This window comes from Apis mellifera, linkage group LG8 (assembly GCF_003254395.2).
Source record: "Apis mellifera strain DH4 linkage group LG8, Amel_HAv3.1, whole genome shotgun sequence".
Lineage (NCBI taxonomy): Eukaryota > Metazoa > Arthropoda > Insecta > Hymenoptera > Apidae > Apis > Apis mellifera.
This window is the reverse complement of record NC_037645.1, coordinates 12,210,352-12,226,529: the sequence shown is the minus strand read 5'-3', so window position 1 is coordinate 12,226,529 and position 16,178 is coordinate 12,210,352. Positions and strand designations below refer to the sequence as shown.

The 16,178-nt window shown below is 23.6% G+C and overlaps 2 protein-coding genes and 1 long non-coding RNA gene across 3 annotated transcripts; 1 reads left to right on the top strand and 2 right to left on the bottom strand.

Annotated features, from left to right (window-relative positions):
• Nucleotides 1–2,855: 2,855 nt before the first annotated feature.
• On the top strand, nucleotides 2,856–7,281 carry LOC724443 (lysophospholipid acyltransferase 5). Its single transcript, XM_026442383.1, has 8 exons — nucleotides 2,856–3,095; nucleotides 4,371–4,478; nucleotides 4,961–5,083; nucleotides 5,409–5,524; nucleotides 5,694–5,864; nucleotides 5,987–6,223; nucleotides 6,481–6,789; nucleotides 6,933–7,281. The coding sequence occupies exons 1-8, from the start codon at nucleotides 3,014–3,016 to the stop codon at nucleotides 7,203–7,205; spliced, it is 1,419 nt and encodes a 472-aa protein (XP_026298168.1). The 5' UTR covers nucleotides 2,856–3,013; the 3' UTR covers nucleotides 7,206–7,281.
• Nucleotides 7,282–10,034: 2,753 nt separating this feature from the next.
• On the bottom strand, nucleotides 10,035–14,714 carry LOC724398 (tweedle motif cuticular protein 2). The gene is given in 4 exon segments (XM_001120232.5): nucleotides 10,035–10,624; nucleotides 10,820–11,284; nucleotides 14,591–14,627; nucleotides 14,629–14,714. Coding segments are annotated over 4 exon segments (666 nt in total). The 5' UTR covers nucleotides 14,700–14,714; the 3' UTR covers nucleotides 10,035–10,531.
• On the bottom strand, nucleotides 12,689–13,979 carry LOC107964902. Its single transcript, XR_001704064.2, has 3 exons — nucleotides 13,721–13,979; nucleotides 13,288–13,521; nucleotides 12,689–13,204 (listed from the first exon to the last, which is right to left on the bottom strand). It is a non-coding gene; the product is annotated as an uncharacterized LOC107964902 (long non-coding RNA).
• Nucleotides 14,715–16,178: the final 1,464 nt, after the last annotated feature.

The following is a 16,178-nucleotide window of genomic DNA, read 5'->3' as shown; positions in this document are numbered from 1 at the left end:
ATTTTATTTATTAACAATAAATAAAAATATTTAACAAAATATTTAACAAAATAGTTTAATTTAAATATTACTTATATAATTTTATATAAATATAAATTATTAAATGTTTTGTTCAATTAATTCTAGATATCAGAAAAAACTCGAAAATATAATTATTTTTATACATTTTAAAACAATGTGAATCAGAATTTGTAGTAAAGATGATATATAAAAAATTAAAATTATATAAAAACTAGTGAGATACTAAAACTTACACTTTCGTGAATTAAAATTAAAAAATTAAAAGTAGCTTACGATATTAAAATAATACGTGAAATTGTTAAAATAATGTTAAAATAATGGAAGTTAATAAGCAAAATTTTATAATTTTGTTCGTAGTCAGTAAAGCATAATATTGTAAGATTGATTATTCGACCGAGTTTTCATTTAAAATTTTTTCGGAAGACAGGGTACCATTTACATATCCTGCTCGGACCAATCAAAATCTTCGATTTTTTTCTTCATACATAATTAATAAAATTAATTTGTTTGTAAGATTTTGTTGGATTTGAAATTCCATTTGATTATAAGTTTTGATAAGTAATTTTTTTAGCATTGAGAAAGACACTACTAAACAAAATTAAATTGGATTAATTATTTTAACGTAATATGAAAATTATAGTTTATAAATTTTATGTATATAATATGATATATATACATGATATATATTCATACATATATATCATATATTATATAGTATGAAGAAATTTTTCATACATGATGAATTAATTAGAAATTGTATTTAAATTTTATTTTAAGAACTCGGTCGATTTTGATATATGTTGAACAATGACAGCCTCCTGCAACACTGACAAATTATTTAAATTTGAAAAGCTAGGAATCATTGCTTCAAATTTAAAAATGATATTAAATCGGTTTCAATGAAGAAATTGTAAGGCAGTATTAGATTTTTAAACATTAATTTAACTCTTCGTTTTTTAAAAATAAAGATAATAAAATTGTAAATCAGTCTTTAAATTATGTATAACTGATTTGCAAAGTAATTATCTTATTAAATTATTTAATATATTTGAATCATTTAAAATTTCTTTATCAATATCAAATAAATTAAATTCTGATATTTTTAAAATTTCAAAGAAATTTGTAATTAAAAATAAAAGTAATATAAATTTTAATCAATACATATTAACGTACGTAAATATTGATTTGTAAAATAATAATATTTAAAACGAAGAGTTAAACTTTATAGAAAAATCAAACGCTAAATTGATTTAATTTTTGTTTATTAGTCAGTTTCTTTAAATGTAATTTAATACGTACGCGTACATGCGCGTCTAACGAATCTTTATACATATACGAATAATAGAGAATACGATTTAAATGTCGATTGTTATGCAAAACCGTAATTGATATATTTTTCTAAGCAAGAATCGACGATCTTTTCAAAGTTAATACAATTTTTCTAATAGAAAATATTATACGGGGTTGTTCCCAAAACTATGCCTCTTCAAACAAATCTAGTTGAAGAAATTGCGTTATTTGAAACTTTTTCTACAATCATAACGCTGCATTCGGCTGTATGACTTTTTGATGGGATGCCCAGTATAAATTAATATGAGTTTTTGTTCATTGTCTCTATATTAGAGATATCATTTTAAACTGTCGATAATATCTATCCTTCGTAAATTATTTCTGAAAAGAAAAAAAAAAAATTAAAATAAAAAAATATTTTTCATTATTAATTTTCAATTATGATTATTTTAATATTTCAATGAAATTTCAATTATAATTTAAAATTAATTTACAATTTTTTTTATATATATAAAAAAATATCTTTATATCGTAGAATGTTTAATTCTTATTAACGATTGAGTAATAACATGAAGTTTGTGTTATTACATTAACAAGATTACGAAGATTTACGAAGGTTAGTTAATTTCGATTTTTCTGATTTTAAAAGTCGATTCGACGGAGTATGTTTGTTGTTGGAAACTGCCACTCAGCGAATCCTACAATGTTTTATATTGCGATTATAACAATGTATAGTGTGACATGAATTAAATTATTAAAGAATTATTTATTATCAACAAATATCAAGAAAATTTTATTTCTATCTCCCCTTTAAAACTTTTTTATTAAGAATATAATATAATATAATATAATATAATATAATATAATATAATATAATATAATATAATATAATTGACATAAATACATATTTTAAAATTTATTTTTGTTGATTTATAATTATTTTATTATAAATTTAATTATTTATACAGAATTAAATATATAAAATTTATATTTAATTTTAATTGTAATTAATATATCTCTTTTTTAAAATTTATTTATTAAACTTTACACAGATTAAGAATATTTTAAAAAATATTTTAATATAATTGTTTAAAATATTGTTAAAAATGAAATAATTATAATAAAAAGAAAAGCAAAATAAAAAGATGATGTTTTATATTATATATAATTTTTTAAATAAATTATAGTTAATTATATAAAAAATAAAAAAATAAAATTAATAAAATTTATCTAATAAATTAATAGTAAAAGAGCAATAAATTAATAAATAATAATAAAATAAATAAATAAATATTTACTTACTAATAATAGCAAATAAATATTTACTTACATTTCATTTTCAGGTGTTCTTAAATTTATAAAAATTTCGCTTTAAAGTTTCTTATTTATTTTATAATAAATTAAATTATCTTTTAAAAAAGAGATCTTTAAAATAGTAATATTTGTTTTAATATAATTTCCGTTTTTATAAATTTTAAAAAATTATAAAAATTTTTTATCATCTTAATTTAATGATTTTTAGAACACACAACAAAATTCTCCGTGTCATTGTGATTTAACATCGATCTCTAACCTTAAAACTTACAAGTTATATTATCGCATAATTAATAAATTTTTATCTACTTATTCTTTATACAAAAATTTTTATAATATTATAAAACTGATGTAAAGAAGTTGAAGCATAATTTCAAAAATATTAACAATGTTTAGTATTGTATCATTCTTGTCTGAACATTTAAATGTACCTGAGGCTGCAAGTCGTCTTTTTTTGTCCATTTTAGTTGGTAAATAGATGCTAATATTTTCAAATATATTTTGTTCTTTTTCTTTCTTACGAATCTTCTATTATTTTTCTCATTTTTATTTTTTTTGATTATATATACTTACATAATTAAACATTATGTAAAATACTTTAGTCTTTAATCTTACATTTGCATAATTAATTAATTATAATTAGTTTCCAATTCGCTACGTATTATTATTTAATTATTATACTTAATTTATTTCAATTTTTAAGTTAGTTGTTTTCATATTTTTAGAATGATTTGAGAATATATTATCCATCATTCAAAAATTTGCAAGCAATTATATTTTTATATGTAGTAAGAAATCTTTTATAAATATAATTATTTATATTAGTTGAAGGAAAATTTATAGATAAAATAGTAAAAATTTATTCAAAAATAATCAATAATAAAAATAGTTATTTCGAACAAAAATTTGATTTTGACTTAATTATTTAAGATTTAATTATGTTTTTATGTTAATATCTTTTTTTTATTATTCATCAAGTTTTATCTATAATGATTTTAATATATGATTTTTGATATTTTCAAATTCTTTATATTTTTCAAATTTTTGGATGATATATACATATATATATATTCTATTATTGCACATGCGTGTATAAGATTTTAGTTCCCGCGTAAACAAAAAAATTTCGTTTATTCTATTTTTTAGATAATATTTTTTTTCTCTTCTTTTATTATGCTAATTCTATCTATTAATATCTTTTACGCATGTTAATATATTCGAGAATAAAATTCTTAAGAATTGCTTTTGAGAGTTAATTTTTGCAAATGTACATGTGTTTCGAATAAAAGTTATTCTTGGTTAGTTTCAAAAAATATGGTTGTAAAATACTTACAAAAAAATTTCAAGAGCAATTCTCAAAAGTTTTATTTTCAAATATATTTGTATCCTTAATTTTTGCATTATTAAAAAAATATTTTTATTTAATTAATACAATTTTTCTATATATTTTCTATATTTCTACATATTTAATATGTTAATATAATATATTTTCGCTGTTTTCTTGATCAAGTTTCTTACTTTTATTTTAATATTATTTATATTTTAATATATATTCCATATTTTAACATGTGAATTTTAATGAATTTTAGTGAATTTTAAAATTATTAAAAAAATGTTAGTGATTTCAAATTTCTTCAAATATTAATATTTATAAATAAATTTGCATGAAATGAAACATTTAAAAATATTTCGATAAAGTTTAATATATTTGTTTAATTATGATATAATTATGATTAAAATTTCAGGATTTCCAATCGCCTTCATTCATAGATATACTTTATATGGAAAATACCCAATTTATCAACATATATTTTTTATAACCTGTGGTGTTTCGATTTGCTTGTGGAATTTTGGTAACTATTTATCTTTAACAAATAGTATTAAATACTAAAATTACCAAATGTATCAAAATGATATAAGTTTTAGATTTTCATTAAAAGTATACATTTTTTTTTTTAACAAAATTGAACTTAATTTTTACTGTATAGAAAAATAATCTAATAAATTAAATAAGAAAAATATTTTTTATTTTAATTTTATAAATAAATTTTTTTGTCTTGTTTTATTTTTTTATTGTGTTGTAATTGGAATATTTACTTCTTTAAGAAAATAAATTGAGCGCGTAAATTTCAAATTCAAATTTTCTTGCAAATTCTTTAATTTTTTTTTTTCTTGACATGTTTAAATAATTTTTTATTCATTTCCTGAAAGAAATATATGAATTAATTATTTAATTAATTATAATATATATTAAATATAATTTTCAATCGCGAAAAATATATTTTTAAATAATTACTTAAGGAATAAACTGGTTATAAGTATATTATTATTACAGGATTTAATCTATTTCATTCAGGACTAGCAGTGTATCTCACTTATGGCATTTTAAAATATCTTGGTGGTTCTTCTTTGGCAGTTTTTATTATTTTTGTCTTCAACATAGTTTATCTTTTTTGTGGTATGAAGAAATAATATATCTATATATATCTATAATATAATTATGATATATAATATAATAATTCGTATAATTTTAAAAAATTTTAAATTTTAAATTTTAAATTAAATTTTAAATTAAAATTAAGATTATTATTAAAGATATATTAATATAGTTTTAGAATAAAATAATTGAATAGTTATATCACATTTATTTACATATATAGATAATCAATATATTATAATTTCATATAATATATTTCTGTTTCACATGAAATTTTGCTCATAATAAATATAATAATAAATGTGTTATTATATTAGAAAATAATAATTGTTTTTATTGTTAATAGGATATTATGTAACAAGTACAGGTGGTTACGATATAAAATGGACAATGCCACAATGTGTATTAACTTTGCGATTAATTAGTATCGCATTCGATATGTTAGATGGCCAAAAATCCGAAGTACGTAAATAAATAATATAATGCGATATAATATATAAATAAGCTAATTAACGAAAAGCTAGTTAGATTAAGATTAAAGATTAATGTTAAAAAATATAATTATGAAAAATAAAAAACAAAAGAATTGTTTTATAAAAAACAACTTTCAATAATGAAATTATTATTTCAGGAAACATTATCTCTGCAACAAAAACAAGTAGCCTTAAAAGATCATCCAACGTTTTTGGAGATTGCAGGATTTTCATATTTTCCAGCATCATTTATCGTTGGGCCACAATTTAGCATGAAAAGATATTTAGATTTTGTACAAGGACGATTTACATCGATTAGTCCGGATGGTGTAAGTCATATTAAAATATTAATTAAATATTGGAAAAGATTAGAAAAAAATCGAAAAAAATACATTTCTCTATAATAAAATATAAATTAAAAAAAAAAGTAAGTTTAATTTTTTTATCCTAGAATTTTATAGTACAAGAAATTGAAATTCATGATTCTATCATTCCTGGTATTTTTCAATTGTTTCTTGGAATCGTATATGTGATACTTCATCAATTAGGAACTTGGTACTTACCTCATGAATATATTTTAAGTATGGAGTTTCGACAGCAACCCTTTTTGAAACGTATTTTTATTATTGCTTTGTGGGGTCACGTCAATCTGTACAAATATGTTTGTTGCTGGTTATTGGCTGAAGGGGTAAGAATACAAATATATAAAAATATATTATTATTTATATATAATCATATACATAAATGCATATTATTTGTTTTTTTATTCAAATATGTTATGATTATAATAAATATGAATATAAATTACATATATTTTTTTTGAATTCACGTTATTTTGTTAATTAATAGATTAGAATTTATTAATGAAATACTTATTTATTTCGTTATTTATTTCGTTTTAAAAATAAAATATATCTAATAAATAAAAAATATTTTTTATTTCAGGTTTGTACAATATGTGGTTTATCTTATAATGGAAGAGATGAAAAAGGTCGTCCTCTATGGAATGGTTGTACAAATATTAATGTGTTAAAATTTGAAACAGCAACTAAATTTAAGCATTATATTCTATCATTTAATATAAGTACTAATAATTGGTGTGCGGAATATATTTACAAACGAGTGAAAGTTTTCGGATCAGTAACCTGTAGTCAAATTTTGACATTACTTTTTCTTGCGGTATGGCATGGAGTCCATTCAGGATATTATTTTTGCTTTTTCCTCGAATTTATCATCATGTATGCTGAAAGAGATGTAAGTATGACAATTTTTTTACATATTGATAAATTAATCAATTATTTATTTAAACGATAAGCAATGAATCATTATTTAATTGATTAGTTAATAATTTCATATTCTAGTATTTATTCTTATATTATCTATATTAATTTTTGTAGTTAACCAAAGTATTGAAGAAGCAAGAAAAATTACAGAAATTGTTAGAAAATCGTCTTGAACTTAGAATTCTCGTATGGATTTTCTTGCGTCTACACACGCTTGCTTTAATGGGTTATTGTCTTGTTTGCTTTACATTTTTATCATATTCTGTTTATCATCAAGTTTATTCTTCCTTATATCACTATGGTCTTCTAGTATATCTAATTTATTCTCTTATATCTGTAACGGTTAAATTTTTTTTTTTTAAGAAACACATAAAACAACTTGAGTAGTAATTCTGAATAAATATATCTTTTTTAATGATATTAAAAACAAGTAAATATATGATAAAAAAAAAGATAAAAAAATAGTGAAAAATAATTCGATTTCATATATTGGAATTTCATATTGTTAAAATATGCCAGAACTATTTATATATTTTTGAAAAGATAATTAGAGTAATAAAATATACAATAGATTTTTTACAAATGATAGAAAGTTATACGTACAAATAAGAAAAAATTTATTATGTTTAATTATTTTAAAAGAAGAAAATGATTTTTATTGACTGATTTTTAAATTTTTTTTTAAGAATACCAAATAATTTAAATTTAAATGACAAAAATTTATTAAATAAAAGTTTAATAAGTTTTATTAATCCAAAGCAAACAATTTTATGATAAAAAGAAATTGAATTTAAATATATATTTTTAAGTATTTTAAAAAATTATACTAAAAAAAATATTTGTGATTTATACTTAATTAATATTAGTCAACAAAAAATTTTTAATGCTTATTATTTAATGCATAATTGATATAACTTAAATTTAATTTTGATATTACATAGTAAAATATACGTAAAAAATAATTATTTTTGATTAAAAAGATGCTCATTTTTTTAAATATTACTTAAGCGATAAAGACTATTTTTATAACATTTTATTTAATAATATGTGAAGAATTTTAGGAATAAAATAGGAATGAAAAATATTATATCATCATTATAAAAATTAGACAAACGAAACGCTTTTAATAATTTAAACAAATTATTGAAATTTATAAGTTTGTTTTGATTAAATTATAATCGAAATTACATTTAATTTGATATGTGCCATTATATATCACTGTACATATCTTTCTATTCTTATTAAATATATATATTTATATATTTATAAGTTTATAGTGCCAAAATAACTTAAAAAATATACGAATAATATTGATATATATTATTATGCTCGAAATAATTGATTTATAATCGTTGACGTATCATTCAAATACTATTCGAGAAATCGAAAAATGCATTGCACATATAACAATTTTCATGTTATTGTTATTGTAAAACAAGTAATGAATCAGATGTACGTTATAGTGATATATTCATGATTAAAATTGCGAACTTAAAATTAGGATAATATAACAGAAAATTTCAGTCGATTAAAAAATATTAAATTATATAAAATATGATATATTTAAAGTTAAATTATTTATTTATTTGAAGATAGTAGTATTTTAAAATTTTTTTTTTTTTTTTGCATAATACTGAATCGCATAAAAATAAGTTTAATTATAAATATATTTGAGAAAAAGATAAATATTAGATTGAGTAATAAGTTCTTTCATTTATGAAGGATATTCTGAGGAATACGTTATTTCGAGATATTTTTTCCAAAAGTTTATTCATCTTTCAATAATATATGTATTTAAATTTAATTAATTCAAATGATTGTTAATAGAGCTTTAAATTAGATATAGATATAATAGAATCTCTATTATCTCACTAATAAATCTATATCTATATCTATATCTCAATTAATAAAAATAAGATATTTCCGAATAAATTATTCTATAATTATATATTATTTACAAAATGATATTATTTATTAATAATTAATGATGAGAAATAAAATGAAAAATAAATAAAAATGACGTAATACTTATAATGATTAAAAAATGGTACTGAAATAAAATGATTATACATTAGATAAGAATTTTGTTAAAATAGGGAAAAAATGATCTATAGTTGAAATGATTAATTATAAAAACAAAAAATTATCTTTAACATTAAAAAAATCATTTAAAGAAAAATTGTTAATTTATTAATTTAAAAAAATATTTTTTATAGGATTGAAAAATTTATTACTTTATATTTTTTATTTTATATTTTATATTAAATTTTTATATATTTTTTTATTTTTTATTTTTATCAGACAATCAAATAGTTATTATCAATGAATATTAGTTGTAATTAAATTGCCAAAAGACAATAATAAAAAACAAGTATTATAAAAAATAAATTATTCTTTATTAAAATGATGTTAGCATTTAGTCAAAAGTTGTCCTTTTTTTGAATATTTATTTAAAATTCTACGACAATTTATTAATATGAAATTATTTGAAAAAAAAAAAAAAGATATGAAGATACATATCTAAAATTATTTGATAATGGAAAAAAAAGTTTTATGGTTATAAAATAAATAAATGTATAAATCGTAAAATATAATGAAATCAAAAGTATATATATATATATTATATAATTAGATACGATTTTTTATAAAAATAAAAATATTCAATTATTGTAAATGTTAAACAATTTAGGAATGGACTTACTACTCAATTTAATGTATCAAAATAATATACTTAAGTAAATATGTATTTATATTCAGAGAAAAATGTAACATAAAATATTTAAATGAATTTTGTTTAAAGTTTAATTGTTCAAAAAAAATCTCTGTAAATGCGTAAAATATTTTTATAGGTTATTCGAGTCGAATGATAATTTTTATAAAAAATTTTTAATATCAAAGTAGACTTAAAATTTTTCTATAATTATATATGTAAATCATTAGTTTTGAAAACAGTCAACCTATTTACGTAATTTATAAATGTACTTATATAATAATAAAATAACTTTTTGATATATTTGTATATCCAGAATTATATAAACATATTATATTTCAAGTTTTTTCACGTTTAAATTGAATTAAATTTTCATATGTTGCCGAATTTTTTTGTTATTTAGTTTTATAAGAAATGATGTAATTATAATCTAATGCGCGTATATGTATTGAAGTTTTTCATTGTAATTTTTACGGGGAATATATATAAAAATAATAAAATAAAAATTTCTACAAAAGTACAAATAGTTTTATTAAAATATACATACATTTGTTATGAACATCCTCACTTGCATTAATTAGAAATTCCCAAACTCTTTCTACACCTGATAATCCTTTATGAACATATCTCTTAAGCAATATTGATATTTGCATGAAAGACACTTTTAATCGATTAATAATTCAAATAGCTAATATAAGAAAAACAATAACGGTATGGAAAAAAGTGTACATAAATTTCATGCATTTAATGATATTGGTATCGAAAAATCTATTTAATATGCATCTCGAATATTTGCAAAGATAAATAAATGCATTTAAATTTTGATTGAATTGAAAAACTCTACAAAAATATTATTAATTGTATTCTTTTCAGTTTGATGATTAAATTACTGAAAATTTCATAGATGAGAAATATTTTTATCGAAATATTGTATTTCTCTAAATTCGCGTGTTTCGAGTATTTGTTTCATAGGAGATTTATAGATCATTTGTAATAAAATTATTTAATAAGGTCCGCCAGGACTTGATGGTGGAGCTCCATAGTTATCCGAAGGAGGTTGTGCTGGAGGTCCATATTCCACATTTTGAGATTCTTTCTGCAATGTAACAATCGAGGTTATCTCGTCAAGTAAACGAGTATCAAAACAAATTATGAAATTATAGAGATGAATTCGAAAACGTGTACTTGAAAAGAGAGAAAGAAAAAAAAAGAATAAAACAATTTTATTACATATAAAATGAATAAAAATAGTTAAAGTCACGTTCACTCTACGAGTAATAGCACAATTTACCTGTGTCTTGTATCGAATGAAATAAACTTCCGGTTTGCTAGGTTGCGTTGGTGCTTGAGTGGGAAGAACCACTTCTGGCGCTTCCTCCGGTTTTTTCACCAGAACGTAGATCAAAGTTTTTTCTTCGTCTTGAGGCGGTAATGGTGGTAGAGCTGGTGCTGTTGGCGTAGGTGGCGTTGGCGCCTTTATAAACACTATCTTGTAATGTTTCTGCGGTGGTGCCGCGGGTGGTATGTATTTCGGCGGTTTGTATTCCGGAGCCTCTGGAGGTGGCACGTGGACGTAAACGTGTTTGTGGACGATCGGTTGTTGCTGGGGCGGCCCATACCGATCTGGAAGCGACGGGGGACCATAATTACCGGATGACAAACTGCCGCCATTCGATGGGGGGAAGTAAGAGCTGGGTGGTTCCGGTGCTGGTTTCGAATATACCCTCGTTGTACAAGCTACCAATAGTAGCGTGGTCTGGAAACATTTTAAATAATTTTGATCGATTTACGGATTGTTGAAAAAAAAATTTAGTAGCATGGAAACGTCAAGTATCGAAACGATTCTCTTTCCTTGTTTTTTTTTACAATGTATGTACGTTTCACTGTTACATTAGATATACATTAGATAATTTTCAACATTTACATTTTGAGGAGAACACAGGAAAGACATTAACATTGTTTCAAACCTGTTTTAAATAGACATTGTACTCGCTTTCGATTTCGTACGCAACAGCGTTGACACTGATTATCACTTTTCCTTCTCTTACGTGTTATTATTAATTAATTATTCAAATTAAGAGATCTTGCATGATTCAATTAAGCACAGGATGCGTTAAAATCTGATACAGAAGCGTAAACGTAACGTCTATATTTATCAAGAATGTGATGAAAGAAATAAAAATATATTCCAACAAGCGTGTCAAATTGTAAATTAACGTCGCATCCTTTCATTTGATTTATATGTATACATGTGTGTGATTTCGGAATATATTAATAAATTTCCTTAATTAATTCGAGAAGAAGAAGAATTAAATCGACGTTTCAAATTAATTTTTTCTCACCGTTCGAATTAAAAATTTACACTCTGATGAAAATAAATTCAAAATACGAAATATTTAATATATCAACTAATATATTTGATCAGATAACAACGAAGTAATGTAAATGCTTTAATTTTATTTTTATAAATTGATAACAAATAATTTTCTCTTTTTAAATACCGATGTCAAACTCTTGAAGGGATGGAGAGAAAGAGAGAGAGAGAGAGAGAGAGAGAGAGAGAGAGAGAGAGAGAGAGAGAGAGAGAGAGAGAGAGAGAGCAAAGAGACGATGTAATTAAGATATTACTATCTAATTATTTCCAGTGAATAGATATGAAAAAATAAGTAGCACCTTTTACTTTTACTCTCTTAGCTTTCCCTTTTCCCCAGTTTCCTTGCTCTGTTTTTTCCTCTCCTCCAAGGGAGAATTTATAGTATTGTTTCTTCAAAGAAAGTGTATTTGTCTATTATTTGTCTATTATTGGCTCGATTACGAAACTGATTGAATAATTTATTCGATGGCAACAACGAATTTTATACATAGTTTTTATAATTAAAACAACTAACTGCTAAATTATAAATTACGATGTGCTTTTTTCAAACAATTAATTAATTATCATACAAATGATATTTCACTTGGATCTTCTAATTAATTTTACATTTTTTTTACGCGATATTGATATAAATGAATAAAAATGAATGTAAACATGCTTTCTAAATTTATAATTATATTCTTTAATTTTAATTACTCTCTATATTATTTCGTTTTCATCGAAAGATACTATTTAAAGAAAAAACAAAGTTGATCTTCATTCATATCACATTGATCGACAAAGAAATAATTCTGAAAGTAATACATTTATTAAATACGTATATTCTATATAATGGAATTTAATTTCCACGCCTATTCACTATCCTTATATCGATTCTTTTTCTATCATTTTGCCACTATTTAAAGGAAAATTGATTCCGAATGGAATGAAGTTAAAATTAAAATCACGCGTAGATACTCCGTTGACGTAGTTTCCACGAAATTTAGTTTCCTCGTTGCATCCACAGGATGGTGAGGTTAGGATTACGTAAGCGTTACAATTTAACACGCTAGAAAATTGGTTGCGAAAGCAACGTTCCCTGCGTTTTTAGCACGTGTAAGTACGTGTATATACGGATTGGGTTGTACTTGAGTCAGATGCACACGGAATACACGATCGACTTTCTTCGTGAAAACAATTCGGTTACTTTCGAATTGAACAGTGGACCATCGTCGTTAATTTCCTCTCCTTATTTGTTCTTCAAGATACATGTGGATACGTATGTTTCGACGTTGATGAATTTTTTCTTCCGTTTAAATTTCACTGATCGAAATAAATGAGAAAAGTATAGTCGTTTATAATGATGCACATAATTTATAATGTAACCGTAAAATTAGGTATCTTACCTTAATGAGCTCTATAATGTTTTTTTTATAGAGATAATTTAAGAGTTCGTTCGATTCTTTTTTTTTTTTTTTTATAGTATTCGTCGAAATAATCTCTAGATTTTTCAATTTTATTGTTTTTTTTTTTAATTGATCTATTAATTTTTTTTTTATTCTTCTCGTAAATATTTACGATAATATTTTAAAACAATTGTAATCTTTATTCCTTGATCTATTTATATACGAGATAAGAATCTGTATGTAACGAAAGAAGCTTTAAAAATTAATGATTTAATAAAAATATTATTATTTTTGATTTTTGATGAGTATCTAATTTATTGTATTCATAAAAAGTGAAATGAAATTATTTTCATTTATTTTTCTCGTTAGAAATGTGTTAAAAAATTTAATCAAAGTTTTTAATCAAAGAAAAGTTGAATGAAGAAATCGTTACCTCGAAATAATAAATTTCTTTCAGCGTTTTCGAATAAATTCTCATGTTGGTATATTTAGAGCGGAAAATGAAGTTGGGTGTTGAGTTAAATAGGATATTTTTTTGCTCGATTTCCTTTGAGTCTACAAACGCAATAATAAACAGACTCATCTTTAAGCCATACAATATACAATAAACATATAAAAGTATTTATATGTTTTACTTAATTTCATTACTTTAAAAATAAAAAAAGTTTCTTAAATAAACGCAATTTTTCAATAAAAAAAAGATTCAATTTTAAATTTAACGAATGTATATTAAAATAAAGATATCAATTATATTTAAATTTCGAATAAATCATATCTACGTACAATGATTGGAAAGTAAAGTTCAAATACGATAGTGAACAAATTCCGGAAGAGATCGAATCATCCGAATAGTTCAACAAGAATGAATCACTGATTCCGAAAGAATGAATTACAAGTAACGATTAAAAGATATACCTATTGTCTTTTGTCTCAGCATAAGTTATGAAACAAATTTGTTCGAAGAATAGAAATTAAATCTTTCACTGTATCCACTGAAAATTCATCCAATAAATTATCCTATTACGAAATGAATGAATGTTTAAATTATATTCGGAAGCATGCGAATTAAAAGCTTGATAATAATTAATATATTACACAATTTTCATAGAATATAATAAAAAATTCGATAATCATTTGTTATTTTGATGTAATCACTAAAGCGAAGCAATAGAAAAGACACGGTTAATCCTAGAGGAAAAATCTTACTCCTAATTGAACTCCATATTAGGTCTTCGACCAATCGATGCCAATTAACGATAATAACGAGAAGTTAGGAGAAACACGAGGAGAAGGAACAACTCACCAGGTGGAGCAACATGGTTGAATTTCGCGGCGACCGAGAGATAGATGTCGCAAAGGAGAACGTCTTTCACCGACGATCTTTCACTGTTGTGTCGGCTGGATCGACACATTCGGACTTTTATACGAGCCCGAAGAGGGGAAAAGGAACATCCTCGATCCTCTTTCTTCGCTTATTCGATCATCGATCGGACGATCTTCGTTCAGGGGGCTACGTAACCCTGATCTTATTAACGGCATCCCTAGATTTTTCGTCTAGAATGGAAGCGAAATTTACAGCGGGAATTGGTGCTATTCAAGCGACGCGATCGAAAGCGTAAACAAAGGATCCGTTTCATTCATTCGTCTATTTTAGTTTAATTAATTTAAAATATAAACGCTTTCGCGTTTCGCTTAGATCATTATCGAATTGTATCAAGTTGTAGTTGACGATGTAATTTATTACTTTCGTTTCTTCGTTCATTTTTGTTAAATTAATCGAGGTAAGGTAAGTCTGTCGCACGCCAATTGAAATTCAGATATGCGAAACAATTTAGTTTCAAGACGTAAACCTTTGAATTCGAAAACGGATAAAATTTCATTCGAATGAAAGTAAGAAAAGTCGATGTGTAAAATTGGCAAATGTATTTATATATAGAACCGAACATTTAAAGGAAAGTTTAAATGGCAACGAAATGTATATTACAGATCAGTATTTCCTAACCATATATATATATATATATATATATATATATATATATATATAAAATCTATTCTGATCTTCCTTCCTATATCATAATTATATTTTCAATGCATTTTTGACAGGTTACAAATCAAACTGTTTCGAATTTTGTTTTTACGATCAATCATCTCATTAAGATCCAGTTTGCAACTTTGTAAAGGATGACGATCTACAGATCGAAAGATCATCGTACCGATGGAAACGTGTGTATAGATCGTTGCAAGAGATTACGAGAAATCAAAGCCTGATTACACGAAAGCGTATTGAGCAAACGAGTACGGATGCGCAGCGGCTCGTACGTCGCCGATCGTAAAAAGATTTGTATGATATTTGGCGAGTCGGATGAGTGGATCGGGCGACGATTCGAATCTGGCTAGGTTACGTCGCAAGAACGTCCTTGATATCGGCCTAAATTCCTGTGGGCGCATTCAAGCATTTTCTCCGTAACGTAATTCCAGAGGCAAAAGAGGAGAAGACGAGCGAAAGTGTGTGGTGCCGGGTATGGTGGCCCTCACGGTGAAAGTCAAACTAATTACGAGACAGGCACGGGCGCACGTAAGCTGGCCGGAGAGCGGACGTTGCAAAACAATCCTCTTCGCTACGAATATTAACCCGGAACACCTGCCGCTTTCCACTCCCGAATCGAGCTCCCTTCCTCACTCTCCAGGAACATTCAATATTGGTCCGAGATTCTTTTGCTCTTTCGCCTTGACCCTCTCGTCGAAATCCAAAATATCCAATAATCTTTCATTTTTTTTCCCCCCTAAAAGAAATATTAAAACTAATTTGTATCTTTTAACAGAGAATACATATTAAAAAATATTTAATCTTTTTTTTTTATATGCATCTTTTTAAGTTTTCATGGTTAAGG

Coding starts and splice junctions, on each gene's coding strand:
- LOC724443 (XM_026442383.1), top strand. CDS start 3,014: ATGTTTAGTATTGTATCATTCTTGTCTGAACATTTAAATGTACCTGAG. Junction 4,479..4,960: donor GATTTGCTTGTGGAATTTTG/GTAACTATTTAT, acceptor TTATTATTACAG/GATTTAATCTATTTCATTCA. Junction 5,525..5,693: donor TAGATGGCCAAAAATCCGAA/GTACGTAAATAA, acceptor TTATTATTTCAG/GAAACATTATCTCTGCAACA.